At 52.8% G+C, this 26947-nt stretch overlaps 1 protein-coding gene across 3 annotated transcripts in view; it reads left to right on the top strand.

Moving 5' to 3' along the window:
* Window positions 1–26947, top strand: part of PDE2A (phosphodiesterase 2A) — an 87607-nt gene that overhangs the window by 22409 nt on the left and 38251 nt on the right. Inside the window, exons 2-3 of one of the 3 annotated variants that reach the window (XM_039847961.1) lie at window positions 4144–4210; window positions 14751–14812. In XM_039847961.1, coding sequence (XP_039703895.1) covers window positions 4192–4210; window positions 14751–14812 — 81 coding nt within the window. In that variant the 5' untranslated portion in view covers window positions 4144–4191. Of the gene's footprint in view, window positions 1–4027; window positions 4211–14750; window positions 14813–26947 lie in introns of those variants that run through there. The other 2 variants (XM_039847960.1, XM_039847959.1) reach the window with 2 other exon arrangements.

Below are 26947 nucleotides of genomic sequence, written 5' to 3'. Positions count from 1 at the left end.
GATTGTCCCTTTTCAGGGCCCCTTGGATGGTGGAGCCCTCTTTTAGACCATGGGCTCCACTCCAAGTCATGGAGAGACTGAGTCACACACACTCTCTCCTGAGGAGCCTTCTATACTACAATCTGGTCCTTGCTCAGTCCTTGGGCCTAGCGTGCCTGAGCAGGCTTGCCTGCTCAGGAGAGCTGCCTTCTGCCCAGCTAGGCCTACCTGGATCCTGCCTCTCTCTACATGAGCTCCCTGAGCCCTCAAAGAGATCCAGGCCAACCTTCACAGCTCCTGAGAAGTCTGAGGCCAGAGAGGGCCAGAGCTTTGCCTGAAATCATCCAGCATGTCAGGGTAGGGCTGAGGTTTGAACGAGAGCTTCCAGTAGTCTGGTCATGGTTAACAGCAACAGGATAGATGCATGTCAGGCACCTGACAGGCTCATGGAAGGACACGTGGTTATGGGGGATGGGAGCAGATCTGGGCTCTACTGAGGGTGTGCTGATGCCACACTCTCAGATGGAGAGATGGCAAGCAGGAAAGTCTGCACACCTGTCCTGGGTGAAGGCATGCTTTGTAAGCAGTGGCCCAGAGTTGTCATTATTAGGAACGAGGGAGGGCCGATTCCTGGACAGGGCCTGAGAGCAAGCGGGCCTAGTACCCAGGCTCTCAGCTGAGTCACCTTTTCCGAAAATACCCACTCTGAGGTAGATGGGCCACTGGGCAGCTTAGAGTCACCCATAAAGTGGGGAGAAGAAAAGAGGTGACAGGAGGGGCTGGGCCAGTCATTCCTGTGGCGGAGATAAGCAGAGGGTTCCGAGACTGGGAATGGAGGACCCTCAGTCACTGCATTGTTAGGGACCGGAAGAGAAGTGGGAAAATCTATTTTTCTCACATGCCTTTCTTCAAGAGATGGAACATGAATTTAAGGCATAGATTGGAGTCAGACAGCCTAAGTTTGAATTTTGGCTCCATTACTTACTAGCTGTGTGACTAGGCAAGTTACTTAGTCTCCCTGGGCCTCAGTTTTCCTTATCTGTAAAATGAGGCTAACAATAGATCCTACCTTATACTGCTGTTAAGATTAAATGTGAGGCACATCGTAAGTGCTTAATAAATGTTAAAGCCCCTCATAGAACCCCTAGCCCCAGATGTATACACTCAGTCCTTAGGAGCCATCCCTGATCCTCGATACCATGGGACTGAGATCAACCAGGGACAAGATGCATAATCAAGGGTTTGTAAACCTGGCAGCAAATTAGAATCACCTGGGAACATTTAAAAATATCTGGGATTTGGGGGGTGTCCAAGGCATGAGCTAAGGTGAGAATCCAGCTCAGAATCACAGAATATAGAGTTGGGGGAGTGGAGAAGTCCTAGTCTTGGAGCAAGGGTCACTTTCCGGCCATGAGAAATCAGGCAAGGCCTGTCACCTTGCCACCTCAAGGAGCCTGGTTGCCTCTTCTGAGAGGGGACTAATTGAAGAATTTGAAGGATTACATGAGGGGATGTTTGTGAAAGTGCTCTGTACTCTGCCGAGCATCACAAAAAGGAGGAGGAGGAGGAGGAGGAGGAAGAAAAGAAATTTGTTTATTGAATCTGTGTTACCATTTCACAAATGGGACAAGTGAGGTCCAGAGAGGTGCAGTAGCCTGCCCAGAATCACACAGCAAGTCTATGACAAAGTTAGGCTTCACATCCTCCGAGGAGTGCTTAAATCTGAAGGAGTGACACAAAACAAATCTCTCTGAGTTGAGGGAGTCACAGACCATGTTCCTGGGGCCCCAGCTATTGAGCTGTAGTATGAAAGACCAAGTAAGTCTTAAGAGGTAACTTCTCAAGAGGGGTACTGTGGAGATTCTGCCTAGAGCTGGGAGCCCGGGAGATGGCAGCTGTGCCTGGCCAGGGTTGGCTCTTGACTGAGGGATCTGAGATGGGCTCAGATCCCTCAGTCAAGAGAACCAATGTCTCTTGCCAATACCCTCCTGGTTACCTGTGTCCCACCAAGGCCGCCCGAGCCTAGGACTGACCTGGTGACAGGTGCTAGGGATTAACCAAGAGATTTGTGCACTAGGCTCAGACTCACTCTTTACAATAAGCCCTTACATTGGTCACCCTCTCTATAGAGCAAGAAACTGAGGCCATAAAAGGGAAGAGAGGCTGTTCTCTGGGCTAGAACCTTTACACATCTTAGCCCATGTAATGTTTTTTATAGTGTTAATAAGTAGGACAAATTGCCCCCAGTTTGAAGTTGCAGTAAAATACATTGACTTGGTCTGGATCACTTAGCGACAGAGATGCTTCTCCATCCCTCCCCATGCCTCCAGGCGTGACTCCCAGGAAAGACACATCAAGGGGAACTCATAGGACTAAGGTAGCCTCCTGGAGGAGGTGTGCCTCTGCCTGGCCCCTGAATGATAAGTAGACTGACAGGATGTGGAGGGCACTGAGGTGGGTGGGGGGATGGCACGGGTAAGGCCTGGAGGTGAGAATGAGTCATTCACCCATCTGAGAAGAGCAGGAAGTATAAATTTAAGGAATGGTGGCGAGAGGGTCAAGGCTGGAAAAACAAGCCAGTTCTAACTTATAGAGTCTGCCATGTCGGGCTGAGGTGTTGGGCTTTATTGTCCTGGTGGTAGAGAGTCACTGCAGGTGTTTGAGAAGAAGCCACATGTCCAGAGCTGGGCCTCAGAAAGAAAGGTGGGAGAAATCCTGTCATGAAAGAGCTCCTCCTGGGCTGGTGGCACAGCCTATGTGCCAGGTGCCTGGACTGTGTCCAGAACTGGGCTCAGTGACTCAACATTGAGGAAATCACTCCCCAGGGAGAAAGGGCCCAGATGAATCAGCCCAGTGAGGTGGGAGGCTGGGAGGCTGGGGGCTCACTGAGTCACCCTTCAAAGGGGGAGAGGAGAGTTGCAGAGAGAGGGGTCTGCAGCGCAGTGGGAGGGATTCAGATCAGACCACAGCAAGGGCCTTTCAGCATTGATTCTTCTGGCAGTCTTGTGAAAGAGATGGGAAAACTGAGGCCCAGAAACCGAGGAGGGGATCTGACCAAGGTCATGCAGCAAGTCGCTGGCAAAGGCCAGGCGCACCCTCCATTCCAGACACGTCCCACCGCGGCAACTGATCTTATGCCAAGAGGCTAGGAACCTGGTGCATCCAGGCAGTGAGCTGATGCGGGTGACCCTCCCCGCTCCCCGCCCCCCAGGCGGACGGCAAATAGGGCCGGGCTGCGCCGCAGCGATGGGACAGCAGAGGGCGCAGGAGCGTCACGGCTGTAGCAGGCGCCTGAGCGCAGAGGCAGCTCTGCGGAGAACTGCGCTCCGGACGCGCGGGTCCCACCGCAAAACTGTGGATTGTGTGGCACTGGGGCCTGCACTCTCTCCGGCTTCCGAGGACGCCAACGCAGACCTGCCTGCCCAGTGTTGGGGTCCCAGTGCTCCTACCCACTACTCAGAAGTGGTGCGCCTATCCGTGTTTGCGCTCGTGTCTGTGCGCACGTGCCTCCCTCACAGATTTGCTACTGTTCCCAGGGCCTGTCCGTCTCGGATCGACCTCTAAAATTCTCTCTGACGTCCCCCCTTTTTCCTGGAAGAGGAGAAATCCCAGAGCTCCTTGTATTATGTCAGCGGCACCTTCCCCTCTTTTCCACCCCCGCACCCTCTTTCACTGCGCTGGGCTCTGGCTTGGCTCCATGACTTTTTTAAGTGGTGGGGGGAGAGGATATGCCAGGACTGGAGAGGGGCTCTGAGAGGCCACCCCTGCGAGATAGTGAAAGGAGTGACAAAGAGGCAAGAGAAGGGAGCGGAGGCTGGGGGCCGGCTACCTGGCGGGGATCCTAATAGCGGACGAGCTGGAAGACTTGAGAGCGGAGAGATGAGGGAGGTGAGATCTGGTGGGGGATCTGATGGGGTCCGAAGATCGGACTAGCTGAGAGGTGCTGTCCAGGGTTGCGGGGAAGTGGGCGGGGCTCGGTGGCCAGGGGGCGGGGAGTGGGCGGTCCGGGGCGGGGCCCAGGAGGACAGTCGCGCGGACCTAGGGAAGCTATCGCGGACGCACTGACCCAGCGCAGCGGCGGGGCAGACGGACGGGCGGGCGGGTGGCTGCGAGCATGGTTCTGGTGCTGCACCATATCCTCATCGCTGTTGTCCAATTCCTCAGGCGGGGCCAGCAGGTCTTCCTCAAGCCGGACGAGCAGCCGCCGCCGCCATGCGCCGACAGCCTGCAGGTAGGGGGGCCCCCACCCGCGCTGGGCACGCGGAGAAGCGGGTGTCCGGCAGCGCCCAGCCGGGTCCTCCGCGGAGCGTGCAGTCGCCGACTTCATGGTCCACCCCGCCCCTGTGCTCTCCTCAGAGTGGGGACCCCTCCCCTAGTTCTGATTGCAGCCCAGTCCGGGAGCCCATGAAGCCCCAGCTCACAGTCCAAACCTCGTCTCAGACTCTGATCCAGGACCCTACCCCAAGCACTGAACTCCCAATCCACACCAAGAGCTCTGTTCAAGTCTGTAACCCCCTGCCTCCCCGGTTAGTGGAGGACCCCTGCCCAGCCAGACCCCTGAACTGCCACTACGTATATCAGACTCCAGGCACACCAGAGCACTCGAGCCCCTTGCTCTCAGCCAGGACCCCACCTCCGAGCTGGGCCTCACCCTAAGCTTCTGAACCTCCACTCTGCAGCTTCATCTGTTCCCCGAAACGGATTCCCACTCAAACATCTGGACTTCAGTCCTCACCTGGGCCCCTACCCTGGGGTCCAAACACCTTACATTATGGTTTCTCTTTCTTCTGCAGGACCCACCTCCAACCTTGTTCCTGCTTTCCCTCCTTCCTTACTGTATAGAAGCTACCTAGTCTTTTCCACCCAGTCACACTGTCTCCTCCTGTTTCTCTCTGGGTGTGGTGGTCCCACTTTATTCTCCAGTTTCTCCTCTGGCTTCTCTGAGTCTTTCTGGATGTCCTCTCTTTCTGCTTCTGTTTCTCTTGTTTGCCCTCTTTTGCCCATGTGCCCGCCTCTCTTGGTCTGTCTGTCATTCCCCCCCTCAATTTCTCTAGGTCTCTCTCCCTGTGGTCATCCCTTCCCCATATACCTGCCTCTGCTTTTGGGTGAGGAGGGGTCAGACTCAGAATGCTGGGCCGGTTCCCCAGGTCTCCTTCCCTCCCATGTTGTCAGGCATGGCATCGTGTGGGCGCTGGTGGAAGGGACTAAACATGGAATGCGCAGCCCTTGGGTGGTGTCCAGGGATCTAAGGCAGGTGGGGGTGGTACACTGGAGCACTGGGGTTCATAATTTATAAATCCCCTCATCCCTGCTGCCCTGGTCTTGACAGGGGGCAGTTGGGATTTGGGGATGGGGGAGGAGAGGAATAAACTGCAATCTGTTGTCAGTCACCTGTGGTGGGAGGTGTCCAGGGCTGGGTGACTCTGAGGTGTGTGTTTGTGTAGGGCAGGCTGGGTTGCATGTGTTGGGTGTGCCTTTCGTGTGATCATGTGTGTTGTTTCATGTAGCATTGCATGCATCATCGTGCGTGGGATTATTTGGGGGCATTCTCAGGGGCTTATGGTGAGTGTAAGGATTGTGAGTGTATGATGTTGCATGACATGTGTGGCTAGGGAGGCTGTGTTGTGGGTGTGGAGTGGCAGCTGTATATATATGACTGGTGTGTGTAGGAAACGTCTATGTATGTGGTAGTGTGTTTGTCATCGTGGGATGGAGTTGTAGGGGAAGCTTGCATGGGGGATTGATTGTGTGGTTGTGTATGTTATTGTGTTGTGTGTAGCCAGGAATAGGGACCTAAGGGAAGCTTTCATTGGATGACTTAGCAGAGGGGGTGAGGGTAGGGGGAGCTGTGTGTGCCTGAGTGTGTTTGCAGCCTAAGTGACTGGCATAGAATCACTGCATACAACCTGGGCTTGCTTGGGAAATTGATTAGGACCTGTGTGTTGGTGTTTAAGGGTCATGTGTCTGTGTGGTGGCTGTTTGAGCAACTCTGGATGAGAAAGAGTGCAGCAGCCAGGGCGAAGGGGTCCAAGGCAAGGAGCCGGTTGACTCTGTGTGTGTGTGTGTGTGTGTGCGCGCACGCATGCGCGCGTGCACGTGCGTGTCCATGTGAGTGTCCACGTGCACGTTGGGGGGAGGCATGTGCAGGCAGGATTGTCTACGCTGAAGGGTTGTGTCCACAAACGTGTGGCATTTAGTGTGACATTAGGTGTACACATTATCTATGCAGGATGTATCTCTATGTCTGGGTGAGGTGTGTTGAATTTAATTGTATGCGTGTCTCTGGTTAGGTAGGTGAGTGTGGGGTGTGAGGTGCATGGTGGGAGGTTGAGTGTGAGTGTGAGTGCAGTGTGAAGTGTGGGTGTGTGAGCTATGTGACTTTTTGATGCGACGTGTGGATTGTGTGATCTTTTCTCCTTGTGACCTGTTTATGTGTGTGGTGAGGAGTGTGTGAGGGGTGTCCAGGAAGATAAGAGGTGTAGGGGGTGTTGCAGGCTGTGGAATGTGCTGTGGAGGTAAAAGGCAATGTGTGCATAAGGTGTGTGGGGTGAGGAACAAGGTATGTAATGTTGGGGGTATGAGGAATCCAGCAGGTGTCCTATAAATGTTTGTGGAGTGACGTATGTGTACAAGGAGAGCTTGGCTGCCATCCTGTCCTTGCTTTCCTCCCAATTAGGTCCCCAGAGATGCCCAGTGACGTTCTCGAATGGCTCCCCCAGGCCAGGCTGCGTCTACCCTTTGCCCTTCATCCTCCTTGCTTTGACCAAGGCCTTTGTCTTGGGTTTCCGGCTGAGCAGGCCCTGGACAGGCAGGCGGTGGGCGATGTCACAGTCCGGGAACCTTTGTTCTTTTCCTCTTAGCCTGTCTGGTGTTTTGAGCCGAGATTTTTTGGAGGGGGGTGGAGAGAGGATGCACGTGTCATAGGTCACCGTGCTTACTACCATCTCACAGTGCTCCACAGAGAGGAGGAATTCAGGCGCAGACAGCAAGACTTGGGTGGTATCCCCAGTGGCACCTCTTTGATGCAAGAGCACCTTGGGCCAGGCTTGGAGTTGGGCGAGTCTGCCAACCATGAAGTCTTAGTCTCCTGGGTGGCCCAATGCCCTTCCTCACATCATCTTTGGGGTGCTGAGCAGCCAAGTACTCCTTTCTGCATGCTGACCTGTCTTCTTCTCTTTTCTGCATGACCCTCAATTAGGGTCCCTTGGCTGGGAGACAACCAAGAAGACCTCAGTCTGTCTCCACTTTTGTTGACTCCCCTTCTAATGGGGGAAATAGTTCCTGTCCTCACAGAGACCCTTATCTGAAAAAGGAGGCCTGGTCATACCTTTGGGGATCCTTTAGTCTGATGGGGGAGATCCCTTCAGTAGGAGGATCCAGGTCATATTCTTAAAAGAAAAGTATGAGGAAACCTTACTGGGCAGCCTGCCAACAGGTATTGGAGAGCATGAAAGGCCAGGACTCTATACTGTTGGAAGACACAGAGACTATCAGAGTCCATCAGGGGAAGGGGCTGGGGGCCAATGCATCACATTCCAGAAGGTCCTCTGAAGTGAGCAGTCTTGGCCTGGGCCTCGAAGAGGGTATTGGGTGAACAGAGACATGTGACCTGGGGCTAAGGAAGATTCCGGCCCAACTGGAAAAAGGGATCTTGAAGGCAGCCAAGCGATACTATCGGACTTTGGATTGCCATTCCTGGGCCTCCAGCCTTCTCAAGCTTTCACATACAAGGTTTTTGCCCATCCCACTGTCTTTGGCTAGAATCATCATCATCATCATCATCATCATCATCATCATCATCTTTTAGGCAGCTCTTTCCAAATTCCAAGCTCCTTTCACAGATGTCTCATTTAACAGATTAAATCATTCAGTTGTCTAAAAGCATTTATTGAGCACCTGCTACGCACCAGGCAGGCACATTTTAATTGCTAGGGTCATATCAGTGACAAAACAGGCCTTATGGGGCTCCCACCTCCTGTGTCTGAGAAACCTCATATTCCTGGCCCAGCCACACTGTCAGCCCCCAGGCTCTGGAAAGATGTTCTCATTTCTGTGTTTTCCCAGCCTGATATGCACCTGGTTCAATAAGGCTCACTCTTCAGAAGCTGGGTCAGGTCTGCCCATCCCATGTGTCTTGAACTGGACTTGCCATAGTCCAGATGCTCATATCAGTCATCAGATGTTCATAACCCCCTGTAGTGTTGGCAGTTCAACTGCCATCTAGGGAAACTGAGACCCAGACTGGGGTAGGGGGAAGGACTTAGGAAGCCTCCTCTTTAGACCCTCCTTTTACCAGCATTACCAGAGACCAAGGAAGGTCAGACGACTTGTCCAGGTTTCACAGCAAGGCAGCAGGGCTGGTCCCAGAATACAGCTCTCCTGGACACCAGGCTGGGCTCTGGCCCCAGCACATGCTGCTCCCTGGCTGGCCTCCGTGCTGCCTGTGGCGGGTAAATGGTTATTAATGACCCCTCTGGCTAGAAGACAGGAAACGTTTCCCAGCCACAGCTGGGGACCTGCTCCCTGCCAGCCCCAGCCATCCATACCCGCCCTGGCCATGGTGTCGGCATTGCTGTTATCTTCACTTTGCCTTGGCCTTCTTTGCTTCTCCTGCTCATCCACCTCCCACCTCCCTTTTCTCTTAGGGGTGAAGGACAAGAAGGGACAGAACCTTCTCTTCTATATCTCTGCCTCTCTCCACTTTCTCCAATCTGATTTATCTCCACCTTCTTCCCTGCCCCAAACCAGCCAGAAGTAACCCCTTTCCAGGAAGCCTTCCCTGAATGCACTGCCAACTCTCCAGTGGCTCTGTCCTGGGCTTGGGCCACTGGATCTCCCCTATTGCAGACTCTGGTCCCCCTCTGATGATCTGCTCTGAAGCCCCTAAGGCTGGGCTGGGGACTTTCTATGGCCTGTCCTCAATTGCTATCTTAGAACTGACATGTGGAGGATCTTCCCAGATGCTTCTTCCAGGAAGTCCCCCGCTTAGGCCAGGGATTCTCACTTCCTGCAAGCAACTCAGCCCTGCCTGTCCGTGCCACTCACTGTATACTGCCAGGCTTTCGTAGGTGGACATTAAGTGAGCACCTACTATGTGTCCCTAATAGAGAGGGAAGGTAGAGGTGAGCATTGTGTGCACCTTAAAGTTCTGCCACACATTACCCTAAGTCTGATTAACAGCATATCTGCTCTGTGGCAGGGAGACAGACCTAGGTATCAGGGCTGACGATGGGCAAGTGATGGGGTCGGGGAGGAGCACAGACAAGGACTGATGTCAATAGATTGTGTAGTGAGGGCAATGCTGGACAGAAACTCTGGAGCCATGGTGGGACAGAACTGGGACCCCTTGATTCAGCCCAGAGTGAGAGAGAGGGGCAAGTCGGGGAGCTTCCAGGAGGAAACATCTCTAAGCTGAGAGCTAAGGGATGAGCCAAGAGAAAGTTCTGGACAGAGAAGGAAAGAATGGTGAATGTGAAGCTTGCTGGCGACAGACAGGGAGGAAAGTGAGGTTCTGCAATTCCCGTGGAGCTGGATCCTGAACTACGAGGGTGGCTGAATCGGTGGGTTTGGAGGGTTGGTGGTAAAGTATCAGGAGAGGCTGGTGAAGCTGGTAGGGACCAAATTCTGCAGGGCTTATAACCCATGTCAAGGAATTTGGACATTTTCTGAAGGTAACTGGGCACTGAGGGAAGAGTTGAAAGCAGAGCAGGGATGGCTCAGACTCGTGTGCTAAGGAGTCCCCCGGGGCCATGAGGTGGAGCGTGCATAGGAGGGGGGCAGGAGATTGGGTTGCCTGTGTGGGGACTGGTGCAGTGTGGTACAGACAAGGGGTGACGAGGCTGAGACACAGAAATGTCAAGGATAGAGGGAAGGGGACAGAGGAATGAGGAGTGGAGGAAGGAGCCTGTCATCAGCAGAGGTGAAGGGATAGAGAGAGTGTGGCCCCCAGTGTCACATGAGGGAAGACAGAGTTTGAGGGCAGATGCCTGGGCCTGTGTCAGGGCCCTCTAAGGACCGAAAGGTCTCAGGAAGGCCTCCCAGGACAGGAGCATTGAGGCTAAATGGAGACCAGGAGACCATGGGGCCTCGAATCTGCCCTGGGCAGAGAGTGTTCAGAATTCAAAAATTAGAACAACCTGTGAAATGCAATGCTTAATAAAATTCAAATCAAACTATGTATGAATACATTCCAAAACAAGTTAAAATGTAAATTTATAAAAATGCCGAACATATGTGGTGGTTCTAATATCACTTGTAACCCTCAACCGCTTCCCTCCACTTCGGATCTGGCCTCCTAGAAGCTGCTGCCTCTGGTGTGGTTAGACCCTGGCAGACTCCAGGACCTTCCGGTCTTGCGTTCAAGGCACCTCCTCTGGGGAGCCTACCCTCTGGCTGGTAGCTTCAGGTGGCAGACATTTTGCTTTTCCTGTCCCCCATCTTGAGGGAGTTGGTCCCTCGAGTTCCCCTCATGGTTGCTAGGGGAGAGGGAAGGGTGAGGGAGTTGCAGGAGCAGAGGGTAACTTTCAAATAAATTGCTCAGTTTTCAGAACATTGTAATGTTGAGGTCCCATCTTGTTATCTTGGGGTTGGGCCCTGCTTGGCTCCCACTCTTCTAATCTTACACAGACCATTTTCCAGGCTGCATTTTTCACCTGTAACAGGAGGAAGTCAGGGTCCATTTCTCCAAGGCAGGAGTGTACGAACCCTAAGGACAGATGACTGAGAATTCAGCATTATCAGTGTATGGGGTTCTAGCTGTCCACGAATCTCAGCTCTCAGCCAGGGCTGTATGGAGGCGTGGTTGTGTGATTCCGACATTCTGTGACTTTAAGACGCTGAGATTCCAGGAGCCGAAGATGCGGACATTCTGTGAATCCAGGATTCTAGGATTTGATGATTCAATGATTCTAAATGGGGCTGCTGGGAAGAGCTGCAACCACCTGTCTTGTTAATGTCGATGTTCAGTTATTAAAACAGAACAAGAAGCAATGGAGACAGATAGCTTCTTGGAGTGGTGAGCTAACCCCACCCTCAGTAAGGGAGAGAAGAAGGGGCCAGGCCTCTCGACCTGGATCACACAGGCTGTTTCTCCTGCGCCAGAAAAATTTTTCTGTGTACACATGTGAGGTCTGCCAGTCTCTAAGCTTGCAGGGTAAAGAGTCATTTCCTTCATCCCCCTGCCTCTATTCCTCAACCATTTCAGACTATGGCAGAGAGGAGTGCCCTTGTCTCCCAGACCCTAAAGTCTCTGGGAAGAAATGTTGATAGTGGATGAAGGAGAGGCCTGCTAACCCCTGCCCTGGTCCCCAGCAGCCCCGGTCTGAGGGGGAAAACAGGACATGAATACTTCCTGGACACAGACACAGAAACATACAAGCCCCTGCCTGTTAGGGCCCCAAGTACAAGAACCTCAGACTACGACAGAAGCCAGGGCAGCCAGAGGGGCAATGTGGGCATTGGCTGATGACCCATCGGCACTCCTTGAATGCACAGGCCAGGGGAGGAGGACCCTGGAGGTGGCTGTGAGAAGGCTTAGGGAAGGGTCTCAGGCATCCTGCCTGGAGGGCTGATGACATGGGTGATCCCTGGGCATGGGCCCACAGCCCAGCCTGGCACAAAGCCAGTTCATCTGTCCAGTGGCTTGCTGCCTCAAGTTGTGTACATGTTTTAACCCCCCTGCCAGAGTTGGGGCAGGGGAGAAACATCCAGGCTGGAGAAAAAGATTTCAGCCCTCTAGAGAGCCTACCCTGGCTGGGTCCCTCAGAAACCCAGTCCCATTGCATGATTCCCAGCCTGGTGGGTTTATAGATCAGGTGACGGAGGTTAGGAGTGGGCCCAAGTCACACAGCATAGCAAGGCCCAAAACCCGGCTTCCTGATTCCCAGTCCTTGCTGCTCCCCATTGCCTGCAGCTCCCCGCTTTCTCCTGAAACACCTGTGGAACAAGAGTGGAGGCGGGACTCCGGTTTAGGAGGGCAGAGCCCTTGTCTATCACCCCTCCATCTTTCTCTTCCACAGGCCAGAAGGCAGATGGTGTGGCAACAGCTGCTCCTTGTCATCCACAAGGCTCTATTGTCTACACCTCCTGTCTTGGCCCTGAGAATAGTGTCTCCAGCAGGGAACCCTGCCACAGTGGGCCTCCTGGGGTTCTTCTCACTTTTCACTGGGTCACTCTCCTCTTCCTGCTGTCCCGTCCTTCACTCTCCTCTCATAAAGTCTTCATCTCTGGCTGTCTTTGTGTATCAGTCTCTCTCAAAAGATTGTGAGACTTGGAAGGGCCCTAGGAGATTATCAAGTCCAACTCTTTTATTCTTTAGATGTGGAAAGTAGCTCAGAGAGGGGAGGGTCCCCTCAGAGATGAGACGGTCCCCAGAGGGGAAGTTGCACAGTGGGTTGTGGCAGGGCCCAGGTCATGGAAGCACACTGTCCTTGGCATCAGGTGTCTTGAGTTTGAAGACTGACTGCGTTATGACTAACCTGACAGGCTTCTCTCCACAGCCCTGAGCTGTTCTCCCTTCCTCTCCTTTGTCCAGACTACTCTCTTCTCTGTCACTGTGTCTGCAGCTCAGCTGACCCCTACCTTGGGCAGATCTTGCCCTTGGGACATAGACCAGAGCTCAAGACTCCATAACTAGGATGCATGCTCATGGACACATTCAAGTACATACATGAATACATACAAGTCCCAGGTGAAAACCTGTATCTCATAGTTAGGAGGCTGTCCTGGAACCTAGTGTTATTTTCCTTTGAGGCACCACACACCTCCTCCAGGAAGCCCCCCAGGGCCTCTCTACAGACTCTTCATCCCACTAGCTACTTTGTGACAACTGAGTTCTATGGGCCTAGGTTACCCCTTAGTGACCCCCAGGGCATGGCTGAGTCTCCCCCTAGTGCTGGAGCCCTTCCTTCAGTGTTCCCTCCTTCTGTCTCCAGGAGAAGCTCAGCTTCCTGTGGCTGGGTGGGGAGAGCCTTGAGGTCCCCAGAGGACAATGAGACAATGGGGAGGCGGTGACAGATGAGACACTGCATCTTCCCCAAAGCAGGCTAAGCCCTACCCTGAGCTCCCGGCTGGTGTCTGGTGCACAGTTCTCGCCTGTGGACCCCTTAAGACTAGGGTCCTGGTCTGACCGCACACCTTTAACCTCTCAGTGCCGAGATCAAAGAATCAGAACCCCTGACCCCAACGGCCTCCATTCTCTAACTGGAGGCTGTCAAGCCTGGTCCCCAGCAGCATGTTAACGGAGTGGTGTAGGTACCCAGGGCCTCTGGGAGGAGTGAGCTGGCCTGCTCTGACTGCAGGGGTAGGCAGGAGGATGAGATTAAGGAGGAGTGGGTGGACCATCAGAGGCCAACATAGAAAAGAAGGCTCAGGCTTGTGGACAAAAGGGATGGGCCGTGGGGTCAGGCACTTATCTCGGCCCTCGTCATTTCCTCTGCCGGACATGGCTGGGTTAGCAGGGTCATTGCACAGAGGGAAGGAACAAACCAGAGCCAATGCTTACCAGGCCCTACAGTGGACTCAGGCGCATGGACAGCCCTGTCATGCCCTGGCCGCATTTAGTCCTCCACAGAGGCTCAGCCATGTGGCCATAGTCACTGTGGGAAATGGCCACATCTAGAGTCTGCATGCAGACCCAGTCATCCTGGGCAACACTCAGGCCCAGCTGCAGGCATGGCTGAGCAGGGAGACCCCACGGGACACAAGGACATGTGGGACGACCAGACACCCTGCCACAGCCACATCACAAGCATCCACACACCAGGTGCAGCTGCTGTCATCCCTGTGGTAACCCAAGGATCCCAGTAGTCATGGGCAGGCATCCAGGGTCTGGGCGAGAAGAGAGGGGCACCAGGCAGGGAACCCAGAACCATCTCCCATACCAAACTGTGCCCTCCCCTCAGCTCACTGAGCGCCTGAGCCTGTTTATTTCCTAGCAAGGATGGGTGTCTCATCCCCCCTCCCCTTTCTCATCCCCGCCACATGCTTCCAAAGCTGCCAAATCAAATCAGCCCATGCGCCCGCGCCAGGCTGGCACAGTGGCCAGCAGCTGACGGGAACGGAGCCAGGCTCAGAATATCCCACCGCCTGTGCCTGTCCCATGCCTGGATGTGCTTGTCGGGTGGGGGTGGGGAGGGGCAGCCAGTCCTTGGGCAGCGCTTGGGAGAGGCTGAGGTTTCTGGGCACCACCTGGGTGGTGGGGTCCCAGAGATCATGTGAGCAGGTCCCTGGTGTGTCTACCAGGATTGAGGAGCTTTAAAAATGAGACACAGGTTGGGGCACCCAATTGGAGCCCAGACAACTGGGCACCAGGCTGGGATTGGGGGCTCAGACACATGATTGTATTCATTTAGGACTCATAGCAACCCTGGCTGAGAGCTCAACTGGACATTACAAATCCCATTTTATAGATGGGAAAACAGGCTTAGAGAGGGGTATTGAAGTTCCCTGGAGAGAAGCAAAAGTGGAGGGAGCCTGGGAAAGGGTAAAAATGTGGTAGATTCCACTTCTGAGGGGCTCCAGGCTGAAAGAAAGAGCTTGGCCCTATTCTGAGATTCGAGGGGCAGGGACTATGCCAGAGTAGAAGTGCCCAGGGAAGCAGGGAGCAGGAAGGAAGTGTGGTAAGAGAGCAGGGTGCAATGAGGCAAGACTCCCTGGACCAGGCCGCCTGTGGACAGGAGGCCCTGGACCTGCTGGGGACTTGGGAGGGGGCAGGCTGGGGAGAGGGGAGAAAGACTGGTAGGCCTGAGCCCCTGGCCTTCTTGTCTCTGCAGCCAGCCAGGACCTCCTTGCACAGGAGCCAGTGCCCCCAGGAAGTAGACACGCCCGACTGGAGGTGAGAGCTCAGCGAAGGGAGGAGTGGGTGGGCTTGAGGGGGTGGGGGCACAGGCTAGGGGCCAGTCTGATCATTGCCCCCACCCCTGGGAGGACCGGGAGGCTGGAGCTGAACCCCAGCCCCACTGCTTCCAGCCTAGGGTCACCCCACACCTAGACCGCCTCCCTCACTCTATTCCTGCCTGGGGTTCCCTCCCACTGAGGATTGGCTCCCATCTCAAGTCACCTGGGAGTCATTTCAGCATTTCAGACTCCTCCCTCATCCTCCCCACCCTCAACCAACAATTCCCGGTTGATTCTCTACCCTAAGTATTTCACGAATTCCTCTCCTCTCCATTCTCATTGCCTGCCCCAGTCGAGACTCTGTCTTCTCCCTGGACACCTGGCTGGTGTTTGCTTTCAGTTGCTGCCATTCTCCATGTGGCTGTCAGAAGGATCTTTCTAACACACAAACTTGAGCTTGTCACTTTTCTGCTCAAAAATTCTCCATGTTACCCACTTTTCTGCTCAAAAATTCTCCGTGTTACCCATTTCCCTGCTCCTTCCGCCACTCCAGTCAGGCCACAGTCCCTCCTTCATCCATTCCTGCTTCCCCAGCACCATCCCCGCTTCCCCAGAACCATCCCTGCTGGCCTCTACCTGCCTCAACGTCCCAAATCCTTCTGGGCTCAGCTCTAGCCTTTCCTCCTCCAGGAAGCCCTCTGCGTCCTCGCATTCCTTCCTCTGAGCTCTCCTGCCCTGGCTGTCAGAGGCTGGGGCATTCTGCTGTCTGTGCCATTAGTGCTCTGTTTTCTCCATTATGTGACTTTGTATGACTTCCCCCTCTGAACTGTGAGCTTCTTGTGCCAGGGAGGTGTGTGTGGGGGTGGGGGTGGGGGGAGGAGACGGTGATTTTGTTCATTTCTGAGTCTCAGTGAGTGCATTTCCTTTGAGATGAAAGGTGCCATTCCCAGACCCTCACTGTGCCTTGGGGTGCCTTTTAGGAATCTTCAGTGCTCAGAGGGTCCTTGAGCAGCAGAAATGGAGTGGCCTGGGGACAGTGAAGGTTGGCACAGAGAAGGGGTGCATGTAATATGGACCAAGCAGAAAGACTAGCATGAGCCCACTTTTGTGCCCAGTCCTGGCTGAGAGGAAGGGGAGGCTGCTGCTATATCAGCCCCTCCTCCATACCAGGAGCTTTAGACACTTTCCTTTCAATCCTCACAGCTTCTCTATGAGACAGAAGCTCTTATTCTCTTTTCACATTTGGGGCCACAGAGGCCTAGTAGGGTCACACGGTGAGTCAGGGGCAGAGCCAAGTGGAGCCCAGATGTGTCTCATGTCCAACCCTCGCTCTCTCCCTGCCCTCCAATAAGATGGGAAAGAAGATGCCCACATAGGCCCTGGGACACAGGGGTCAGCATGGGCTCACTGTTGGGAAGTCGGTCCAGGCCCTGAGAATGTTTCTATAGCTGGGAGCTGAGGAAGGGAGGGGGTGCTGTAAAGTCATTATTAATTTATTTATGGCCATGGCATTCCCAAAGTGATGGGGGCTCCCCCCAGAGCTGGGACAGATGGTGTTCCTGGGAGCCAACCGTGTCTCAGCAGCCGCTGCCACCCGCCAAGAAAGACTGTATTTGTCATCCACCCAGGAAGCCATGAGGGTAGAAGGCTTTGGAGAAGCTGAGACCTTCCTGAGTGATGGGAGCTGGGCCCTGAGGGAAGGAGTCAGGCTCAGGCTCCCTGTTTGTGCCTCTGTGGGCAGCCCCCTTTGCCTACACCCTTGGCCCTGTTCCCTGCAAGTTCAAGTTCTGCTCCTCCTTCCCAGCCCCACCAAGCCTCACCCTAGCTATGGTACCTCCTTGGATCATTTCCATTTGCTCCCTTTGTCTCTGTTCTCTTTCCACGTTTCCTTTATCTGGGTCCTGCGGCTCTCTCCCTCAGAGTGGGATCTTAGGCTATGAGCCCCTCAGTGCTCGGCTCTGTCCTGTCCCCACCACACACCCAGCCAGAAGGTGGCAGGTACTGCCTGGCCTCTTAGCAGAGTCTGCTGTATTTCTGGCTTCAGTTAGCGCCCCATCCCAGGTCCATGCTCAGCCCTTCTGGGAGAGATGGGTGCTGTCCTTGGGACTCCCTAACATAGAAAGGACAGGATTAGAGAGAATAGGGAGTCTAGGGTATTGCTCAGACTATAGGCACAGCTGGAGGGGAAGAGGAAAGAGGAGTGGGGAGATGATGAGGAGCCCTCCTGTCAGGGTAGAGGTGGGGACGACGATATGGCCTCATCTAGTGGACAGACCATGGGGTAGGATGGACATGAGTTCAAGTCTCAGCTTCATCACTTTCTATGTGTGTGACCTTGAGCCAGTTCCTTAACCAGTCTGAACATCAATTTCTTTGCCTATCAGGAGGACAAGAAATTCCATCATTATTGGGTATAATCACCATTATTGGACATAATCACAGCAGAGCTGCTAGGAGAAGTCACAGGACAGTATGTGTGAGGTGCCTGGGCCAAGCCTGGCCCACAGTAGGTCCTTGGAGGGAGTTGGCACCCTCCCTGTTTCCCTCAAGGGTGAGCTCCTTGGAGCCAGGACTAGGCTGTGCCCTGTAAGGCAGGGCGCACTGCAGGGCTGGGCTGGGGTCCATGGAGGTTCCATGGGCATGACACGTTCTACTGGCACTAGCAGCACAACAGCCAGGAGAGCATGACTGTCAGCACCCTTCCCCATCTAGCAGGTGTCTATTCAGCACACCCTCTGGGGTGGCTCCCCGGTCCCTGTGCCAGCCAGTCATCCTGGGGGAGGAGCTCTTTAGGCTCAGCCTGGAATCTTCCTTTGGGACTAGGGCAATTACTCCCTCTGGATGTGGCAGTAATGTAGTAAACTGGGCACACTGAGTCCGTGCCCTCTCTGTGCTGGCAGCCCTAGCCGGGATAGGGGAGAGGCAGACACAGACAAGGGCACAGGTACCCACACTGAGCACCTGAATGTGCTGCCCAGCACTGGCTCCTCTATTGCTGCCGATGGAATAAGTAAAGACCACACCCTTTGGCGTGGCATTGCCGGCCCTGCCTGCTGGGCCCCCTCATGTCGTCCCCTTGCCCCCAGCCATGGCAATGCTCTTCCCAGCTCTTTACAGCCTCCCCCCCCCGCCCCGCCCATTGCTCGTACTGATCCCTCTCTCTGGAGTGCCTTGCCCTTTTTTCTCCACCTACTCCCTTTTCAAGCCCCAGATTAGATGTCACCTCCTCTACTAAATCTTCTCAGATTGTTCCCTCCACCCCAGGTCAAGTCAGTCTCTCCTCTTTCTTGAGTACTTACAGCTCCCATGCTTCCCTGAGCTTACAGTTGGGTAACATTACCCTATATGGTTATATATCCTTTCCAATGTCATTGTTAACACTCAGGAGGGTAGGAACCAAGGCCATCTCTTATTTCTCCTGGCATAAGCCTAGTGTATAGGAGGTACTCAATAAATGCTTTCGGATTAAATGAGAATGACTGTGAGGGGCTGGGAGTAGTTCTAAGAAGCGGGCAGTTGCTGGATTGGTGTCAGTCTTGGAGACTTCCTGGAAGAGGAAGCCTTGGAACTTTGAAAGATATGGAGGGTCAAGGCCACTGACTGATGAGGCCAGAGATCAGCTGGATAGTCAGAGCGGTCCATGTGCTCAGCTTCTGAGAAGACCACCTGAGGGCAACGAGGAGCAGCACAGAACTGGGGACAGCAAATAGAGGAGCCTGGAACAAGGACTCAGCCCCAGCCGGCTTGTTACTGAGAATCCAGCTCCAAAAACCTCTCTATTCCTGAGTCCGTTTCTTCGCCCGGACTAAGGAATGCTTGGTCTCAGGGCCTGGGGTGAGGCTGAGGCTACCAATAGTGAATAACTGGGCCCAGCATGGTAAGATAATGGTAGGCAGGTGCACCTGGCACCCAGGTGCCAGGGCGGTCATGTAAGATAGGATTGTCATGGGAGTTGAGAAAGGTTTCATAGGTGAAAAGAACAGCTCATGCAAGGGCATGCAAGCTGCATGATGCCAGATCTCTCTGGGAGAAGGGCCAACATGTCCGTGGAGCTCAGGTGACCAGGCGAGAGCATTGGAGTGCAGCTAGAGGGACTGCTGCAGGCAGGACTTTTCAAGCCTGTGTTTAAAATTCTTGAGTGAATGCTCCTAATTGGCCGATGTGCCAGCCTCCTCCTGGATTCTGCACATCAGGAGCAAGTGGTCTCGATGATGCTCCATGGCCCAGAGGGAGCTGCTGCCAACAACTTGGCCATCGCATCTGGCATCCATAGGGGCCCTGAGGCCCTGCCATCTGTCTGCACCCACCTGTCGGGCTGTACAGGCCTGGGGTGTGCAGCGACTTGCGGCCAGGGAGGCGGTCTCAGCTGCCACCCCAGCCTGTCTGTTCATCCATCTGTCCCAAACCCTGATTTACTGAGGACAAAACAAAGATGGGCAGACACAGGTCCTGACATCAGAGAAGCCCAGTCTAAAGGGGAAGACATCAAATACCAGGGATTTACACCCAAAGAAGACACAAGCTTGGCCAGGCTGGTGGGCAGGCCAAGGCTCAGTGAGGCCTTGCCCCCTTAAGGGCTTAGAATGGAGGTTTAAAGAGAAGCCGGGACTGGCTCAGGGGCACAGCAAGCAGGTCGAGGCAGTGCTGAACTAGATGTAGGCCCAGGGCGAGGTTCCTCTAACTGGCCCCTCCCCCACCACACTGCCTGGTCCTTGGCTGTAAACACAGAGAGAACAAGTTCCGTTTCCGGGAAATATTTATCTCAGGCCGTGTGGGGAGCGTGTGCTGGCCTCAGCGTGTCCTTCCTGCGGGCTGGCTTGGGGCAGGAGGTGAGGGGGCTTGGCAGCTGTTGTGGGCAATCTGTAGGGCCCCCAAGGCAGAGCAGGAAGGGCGTGCCCTGATTCTCCTGCTTGGAGCCAGAATCTGCATGCTGGTTTTGGGAAAATGAGGAAGCTGATAGGAGAGAAACTGGTTTTTCTCCAAATCACGCGACATAACCTTCTCCTTCTCAAGTTCCTGTCTTCATCCTTGTCAGCCCTGTTCTTGAGTTCCTGCCTCCAAGCCTTTGCTCCTGTGTGGTGCCTGGACCTGTTATGTCTTTTCTTCCTCTTCCTCCTATTTCCTGCTCTCGGCTGGTTTCCTCTGGGAATTCCTCCCTAAGTCTCTAACCTCCAACCCTTTGTCCACCCCCAGCCACTGTCTATTCGTCTCCTCTAGCTCCCAGCAGCTGTAGACTGAGCCCCTAGACCAGCTAAGGTCTTGTCCCACACTGTTCAGACAATGTAGTCAGCTTCTTCCTGGCTGCCCAAGAGTGCCTCTCCTGGGAAGCACAGGCCTGGGCACCCTGGGAGTGGGGCAGGGCCCAGAGGCCCTTTCAGTGGAGCCAGCACAAGTTCAGGCACACAAAGATCCCGGTTGACTGAACAAGGGAAAATCGTACAGGTCCAGCCAGAATGAGGGGGGTGGAGGGGCCCTGGGTTCCTGCTGGCTGGCCCTTGGGCTTTGGGTTGTGTATCCCAGGCTGGGCTCGGCCTGATGGGGACCCTGACAACAGGAAATCCTTGAAAGAACAAGCAGTGGCTGAGGACTCTGAGCACAACAACAGGAAACAACCTTGACATGGGGCAGTAGCTCTGGCAATTGTGCCCTGTGGATAGGGGAGAGAAGAGCTTGTGGGACCCAGGGTGATGTTGAGGTGACACTGAGACACTTATTGTGGGGCAGTGGGTGTTCTTCTGAGTGTGTGACACTGAGCCTGTGACATGTGATAGCGAGTATGTGACCTCAGTCATGGGATACTGAATGGAGAGTGGGTGAGTCACTGGGTGTGATTCTGAGTGATACCAAGTATGTAACATCACTTGTCAAAGACTGTGTGAGATAGTGAATGTGCCATGGAGTGTGTGACATTGTGATACTGTGTATATTGATGTGTGATGCTGACTGATACCAAGTGTGTGACACTGAAGGTGTGACACCATGAGGATCAATTACGTAAACACGGACGAATGGCACTGCAATAATAGGTGTGTCCTGAGTTTGTGGCACAAGCGTCTGACACTGAATTGTGGAACGGAGTTTGTGCCCCAAGCATGTCATGCAGTGAGGCTGAGTGTATAACCAAGGGTGTGACTCTGAGTGACACCAAAAGTTCCTGAAAACTAGTGTGTGATGTTGTGTAACCCTGAGCCTGACACTGAATATGTGATGTTGAGTATAATGGTTGTGACAATGTGAAATGTGAGCACATAATACTGTGTATGATGTTATCATGGGAAGACCCCAGTGGGTTCAGGCAAAGAAGTGATGTAATTCAATTTATGATTCTGAAATATTGCTCTGGCTGCAGAATGTATGTGGGAGATGAGTTGGAGGGGCTGAGAGGAGACAGGCAGACAAGTTGGAGGCTACTGCAGCCCAGGCAGGAGATGGTGGTACACAGGCTAAGGGGATGGCAGAAGAGTCTGAGAGAAATCAATGAACTTTGGAGATATTTGGGAGGTAGAAATGACAGATCTGAGTGATGGATGATGAAGATGTTACTGAGATGGGTAAAGACTGGGGGAAGGTCAGGATAGTGAGATGGGAGAGAAAGAGGAGGCAGAAATGAAGAGACCTGTTTTGAACAGAAGTCAAACATCCAGGTAAAGATGTTCAGTGGGCAGCAGAGGCCAGGCTGGGGATATATTTGGGAATCAGCAGGCATGGCTGGTTTCTTAAACTGTGGACCTGGCTAGGATGACCTAGAGAGAGAGTATAGTGAAAGAAGAGGTGAACACTGAGCCCAAGCTCGGAGCCCCACATATTCCATCATCTAGAGGCTGAGGAGGAGCGGAAGAGATAGAGGAGGAGCAGCCAGAAAGGTGAAGGAGACCGGGAGTGTGAAGCCCGAGTGAGAGGGGAGAGATTCAACAGAGGAGGGACGCTGCTGCACCACGAGGTAAGGGAGGGATGGGGAGATTGTGCTGGACTGAGCCATGTGCATGAGTCTGCCTGACAAAAACTGTGTCAGTGACAGGGTGGAGCCAGAAGCCAGATGGCCTGAGCGAGCGATACGAGGGAGGAGAAGACAGAGCATAATCAGCCCTTTGAAGATGTTTGGCTGTGAATGGATGCAGAGAAGGGGCTTGGGCACTGGAAAGAAGCATGAGGTCAAGGGAGAATTTTTTTTTATTATGGAGTATTTTAAACCCACTCAATAGTAGAGAGTATAATACAATAAATTTGCCATATGTCCGTCACCCAAATCTAACAGTTAACAAGATTTGGCTGCATTTAGTTCATCTATCCCTCTTCCTAATCCCCGCCTTTTTTCTTTTCATTTTTCTTAACTAATTTATTTTACAAAATTTAATTGTGGTAAAATATACATAACATAAAGTTTACCATCTTAACCATTTTTAAATGAATAGTTCAGTCGTGTTAAATACGTTAACACTGATATGCAACCAATCTCCAGAACTTTTTCATTTTGCAAAACAAAACGTATGCCCATTAATCGACTTCCCCTCCTCCCAGCCCTTGGCAACCACCATTCTGTTTTCTGTCTTTATGAATTTGACTATTCTAGGTACCTCATATATGTGGTGGAATCATATATTTATCACGTATACGTAGAGATCTCATTTTGTCTATATATTCATCTGTTGATGGACACTTGGGGTTGCTCTCATTTTTTTGGCCTTTGTTTATAATGCTGCTATGAAATGGATGCACAAATATCTCTTCCAGATTCTGCTTCAATTCTTTCAGCTATATACCCAGAAGTGGAATTGCTGGATCATATGGTAACTTGATTTTTAATTTTTGAGAAACACCATACAGTTTTCCACAACAGCAGTACCACTTTACATTCCCATCGGTAGTGTACCAGGGTTCCATTTTCTCCACACCTCAGCAAGCCTGTTGTTTTCTGTTTATTTGTTTATTTATTTATTTATTTAGTAGCAGCCATACTAATGAGCGTCAGGTAGTAACTAATTGTGGTTTTGATTTGCATTTCCCTAATGATTAGTGATGTTGAGCATCTTTTTCATTTGCTTGTCGGTCATTTGTATCTCTTCTTTTGAGAAATGTCTATTCAAGTCTTTTGCTCATGTTTAAATCAGGTTGTTTGTTTATTTTGTGGTTGAGTTATAAGACTTTTTATATATATTCTAGATATTAATGCTTTATCACATGTGATTTGCAAATATTTTCTCCCATTCTGTAGGTTGCTGTGCTGATTGAAATATTTTAAAGTAAATCCCAGACTTCGTATTATTTCACCAAAGGTGGATTTTATTAAGGACAGAAGGTCCTGAATGATGCTGAAATGTGACAGTGTAATACAGAGCCAGCTTGGAACTGTGTATATGAGGGTGTATATGATGCTGTATGAAGGTGACACTGTGGACACTGGGAATGTGGTGTGTGATACTGAAAATGGGGCACCCTGAATGAGGTGATAGCGATAGTTTCATTGTGTGTGGCCCTGTGACACCAGTGATGTGTGACACTGTGGACACTATGAAATGACTGTGTGTCATTGAGTATGTGGAACATGCCACGTGAAAGCAACAGTGATCATGTCTTTGTGTATCATCCTGGGCTGATGAGTGGGACACACTGTGGGAGTGAGAGGGTTTGGGAGTGTGCTGTGGGTGACGAGGGTGTGTGTGATCCATGTTGGATCAGCCCCAGCCTCAGCCGCTAGCCAACAGAGGGAAGACAGACATCACAGAGCAGATGAGGAGAAATGCCCGATAGGGACAGAAATGGTGTTTGGGCCCAAGTATGAGATGGCATGAGGTCTTCTTCCTCTGAACTCCCCAGGAAGGCTTCCTGGAGGCAGGATGAGAGCACGTCAATGGGATACTGTGAGTACCGGATAAAAGCAAAGACTGGTATCAGACAGCCCTGTCTAGCTCTGACATTTAGCAAATCATTTTACCTTTGAGCCTTAATGCCCTCAAGTAGAAAAAGAGGTTGTTGGGAAGGTTACATGGAACAGTGCTTTTAAACAAACGAAATATGTAGCACTAAGTAAATGCTCAGTGGTCTTGTGGGGAGCACCAATCCTCACATCCCACTGCCCAGGCACCTAATGTGATGGGAGTACTAGTGGGTGTGCAGAAAGGATGTACTGAACGAGTGATGTCATGTTCTCCTATGCCCACAGCCCTCCTCTCTCCCTCTCTCACCCATTCTGTCCCCCGCTCAGTGTTGTCAGTGCCCTAGCCCCGCAACTTGTTCCCACACCCTTTTCTCCCAGGCTCCGGCTGTCCACACCCACCTTCAGCCTCAAGTCAAGGCTCCTGCAGCCTCATTCAATTAGGCCGATGCAATTTGCTCAAGAAAAAAAACCCATAATTTAGTTAATCACACCAGTAGGGGATCTGGCCTGGGTGGAGAGGGTGGGGATGGGTACCAACAGCTGAGGGCACAGGTCTAGAAGTGCCTGTCTCTTGAGACCCCCACCCATTCCCTTGGGCTCCATTTAGGAGCAAACAGGGTCTACAGCTTGGATTTCCTCAGCTCCAGCTACAGAAGACTTGAGAGAGAAGCTTGGACTGACTGGGTTCACTTGTTCCCCTGGGAGGGTCTCTGGTTTTTTGATGTCTCAGTCTCCCTGTCTGCCATGGGAGTTGGGCTGGGGGAGAAAGAGATCTCTGAGCCTTCGGCCAGGCCAGCCTAGCTGGTCTTTGCATCCTAGGTCTGCTCAGTCCCCCTCATGGCTTCAGGAGGGCCATCTCTTGGGCTTTGTGGAAGGAGGGGTGGAGGGTGGGCAGAGGGGACAGAGCCCCAAGGGAAGCCCCAAGAGTAGATGTCTTTAGAGCCTCATATGGAATATGTCCACCCAGTCCCATGTCAGAGACCCCCTAGTCCCAGGCTGCACACCTGGAGTGAGAACAGGAAGAAAGGGAGCTGCTGTTACTTGGTCACCTGCGGGGACACTGCTTCTAACCTCACAGGTTATAGCTTACACCACGGGCTCCAAGAGAGGTGGGGCGGCACTGACACTCGGCTCATTTCCCCCCACCACCAGTCCTTGTTCTTCAGGACTGCATTTGCCCAGAGGGTTGGGGTCATCTCTATCTAATTTGAACATTAGTGGCCTGGCTCTTTACTGGGAGCCAGCTTAGGTGGGACTTGAATGCTTTTAGTTGTCTTCTCAGCAGTGCTGGGAGAAGGCACCATTTTATAGATGATGAAACTGAGCCCAGGAAAGTTAAAAGACTTGTCCAGTGCCACACAGGTGACATGTGGCAGAATAGGGACATGAGCCCAGGTCTTGCAGAGGTGATAGAGGAGGTGATAGGGGTGTATGGGGGAGGAGAATCAGATACCCGGCATGCACAGGCACCAACATTCTCAGCCATACATTCATCCATTCATTTGGAGACAAAACCGGCCACTGGTGCACTCACAGTCCCCCACAGCTACACTCTCACTGAACATACCCAAGCTCACATAGGTATGGACACAGGCCGTGATGGTCACTGCATATGCAGATGGCTCATGCACAGATGTGGACAGAGGAGTGCTCACACATTTACACTCCCACACACATTCTCCAACAGAATCACAGAATCACGTGCTTTCACACAGACATTCTTCTAGTAACCCAAGGGACATATTCTGCTGTGGTCACATGATGGCCCATAGGGACATGACTTATGGGCAACTAATGGTCAGGCCATACAAGTACTTAGGTCACCAGCAAAATGCAAGCTCCCACAAAGTGAGAGAAAGGGTTAATTTTGATGAATGTATCAAGAATTTTTCAATCAGAAAAGGTCATACGAAAGTGATTTAAATTTTCATTTCTGAGGCAAAATTTACATAGGGTCTAGTAAGGGAGCATAATCATCTTTTTAGCCTATTCTTCTGGCTTCTAAAGGATCTGCTCAGATTCACAGGCACAAGAATTGCACAATATCTCCTGGGCTCACATGTTTACCCAGCTGTGTGTGTGTCTGTGTGTCTGTGTGTCTGTGTGTCTGTGTATGTGTGTGTGTGTGTGTGTTTGCACCCTTGGTGGCTTCAGGATCCTTGAGATGCGAGGAGAGAGAGTAGGAGAAGTTCCAGAGACTCCGGATGTTTGTTCTTCGGCTTCCTGGGCCCTCCAAAGGCAAATAACTTTGGATGCCAGGCTGCCTGCCTGGGCAGGGTGGGTGGGGTGGTAGGTTGTGTGAGGAGCCTGCCCCTGCCTCTGGAGCTCCACTGACAGGGACCCTCAGTAATGATGAAGCATGACCGAGGTCCATGGCCAGCTTCCTGTGGGCTCGTGAGCCCATCACCTCCTCTCTCTGGGGCTCGATTCTCCCATGTGGAAAATGAAGGCAAGGAGGAGGTGAGACTAGATGGGCTTTCCCTTGGAGACTGGAATTGAGAGAACTTCTGTCCTAGGCTGCAGAAGAGAAAACTAAAGTTGGGGAGAGGAAATGGAGATACCAATAGGGTCCAGGGTTTAGGGCAGGGTACAAGGCCCCGGAGCCTGCAGTATCTTTCTACTAATGTCCCCTTCCCTGGGGAAGGGCTGTGTCTCAGTGCCAACCTCTGCTTGGGGGCCCTGCAGCCCAGCCCCTTGCCGATCTGCCCAGAGGAACAGTGCAGGGAAAGTGAACACTGGAGGACAGGACCAGGGGGGCAGAATAGCACAGCAGGGGCAGGGCACCAGAGTGGGCCAGACTAGGGCCAGGCCTGGAAGGACAAGAAGGGAGAAGAGAGGCTATCCCAGTACAGGAGATAGAAATGGAGGAGCCAAGGCCTAGAGAAAGGAGGGACGAAGGGTCGGGGGTGGTAAGGTTGGAGAGTGGGGGACAGCTCAGAGAGGTTTCCACTCTGGGAGACCTAAAGCATAGGAGCCCAGAGGCAGAGGCATGCTTGAGATGAACCCTGTCCAGAATATTCCTCACTCCAACCCCAAATATAGTGGGCTATTTTTAGGAACCAAAAAATTGCTAGCACATTCCTGCAGGGGCAGGGAGAAGGAGGAAGGCCAAGAGTCAGTGCAGAGGGAAAGAGTGTACCCCACTCCTTCTAGCTCTGACTTTGTCTTCAGTGTCCTCACCTCAGGGTTGGAGAGGCTAACCCTGGCCACTCCTGAGGTCTCCCCAGCCCCTGTCCCCAGGGTCCCTTCTTGGCTGTT

This window comes from Pteropus medius, unplaced genomic scaffold, assembly GCF_902729225.1.
Source record: "Pteropus medius unplaced genomic scaffold, Ma_sr-lr_union100, whole genome shotgun sequence".
NCBI lineage: Eukaryota > Metazoa > Chordata > Mammalia > Chiroptera > Pteropodidae > Pteropus > Pteropus medius.
This window is presented reverse-complemented; position numbering and strand designations above follow the sequence as displayed.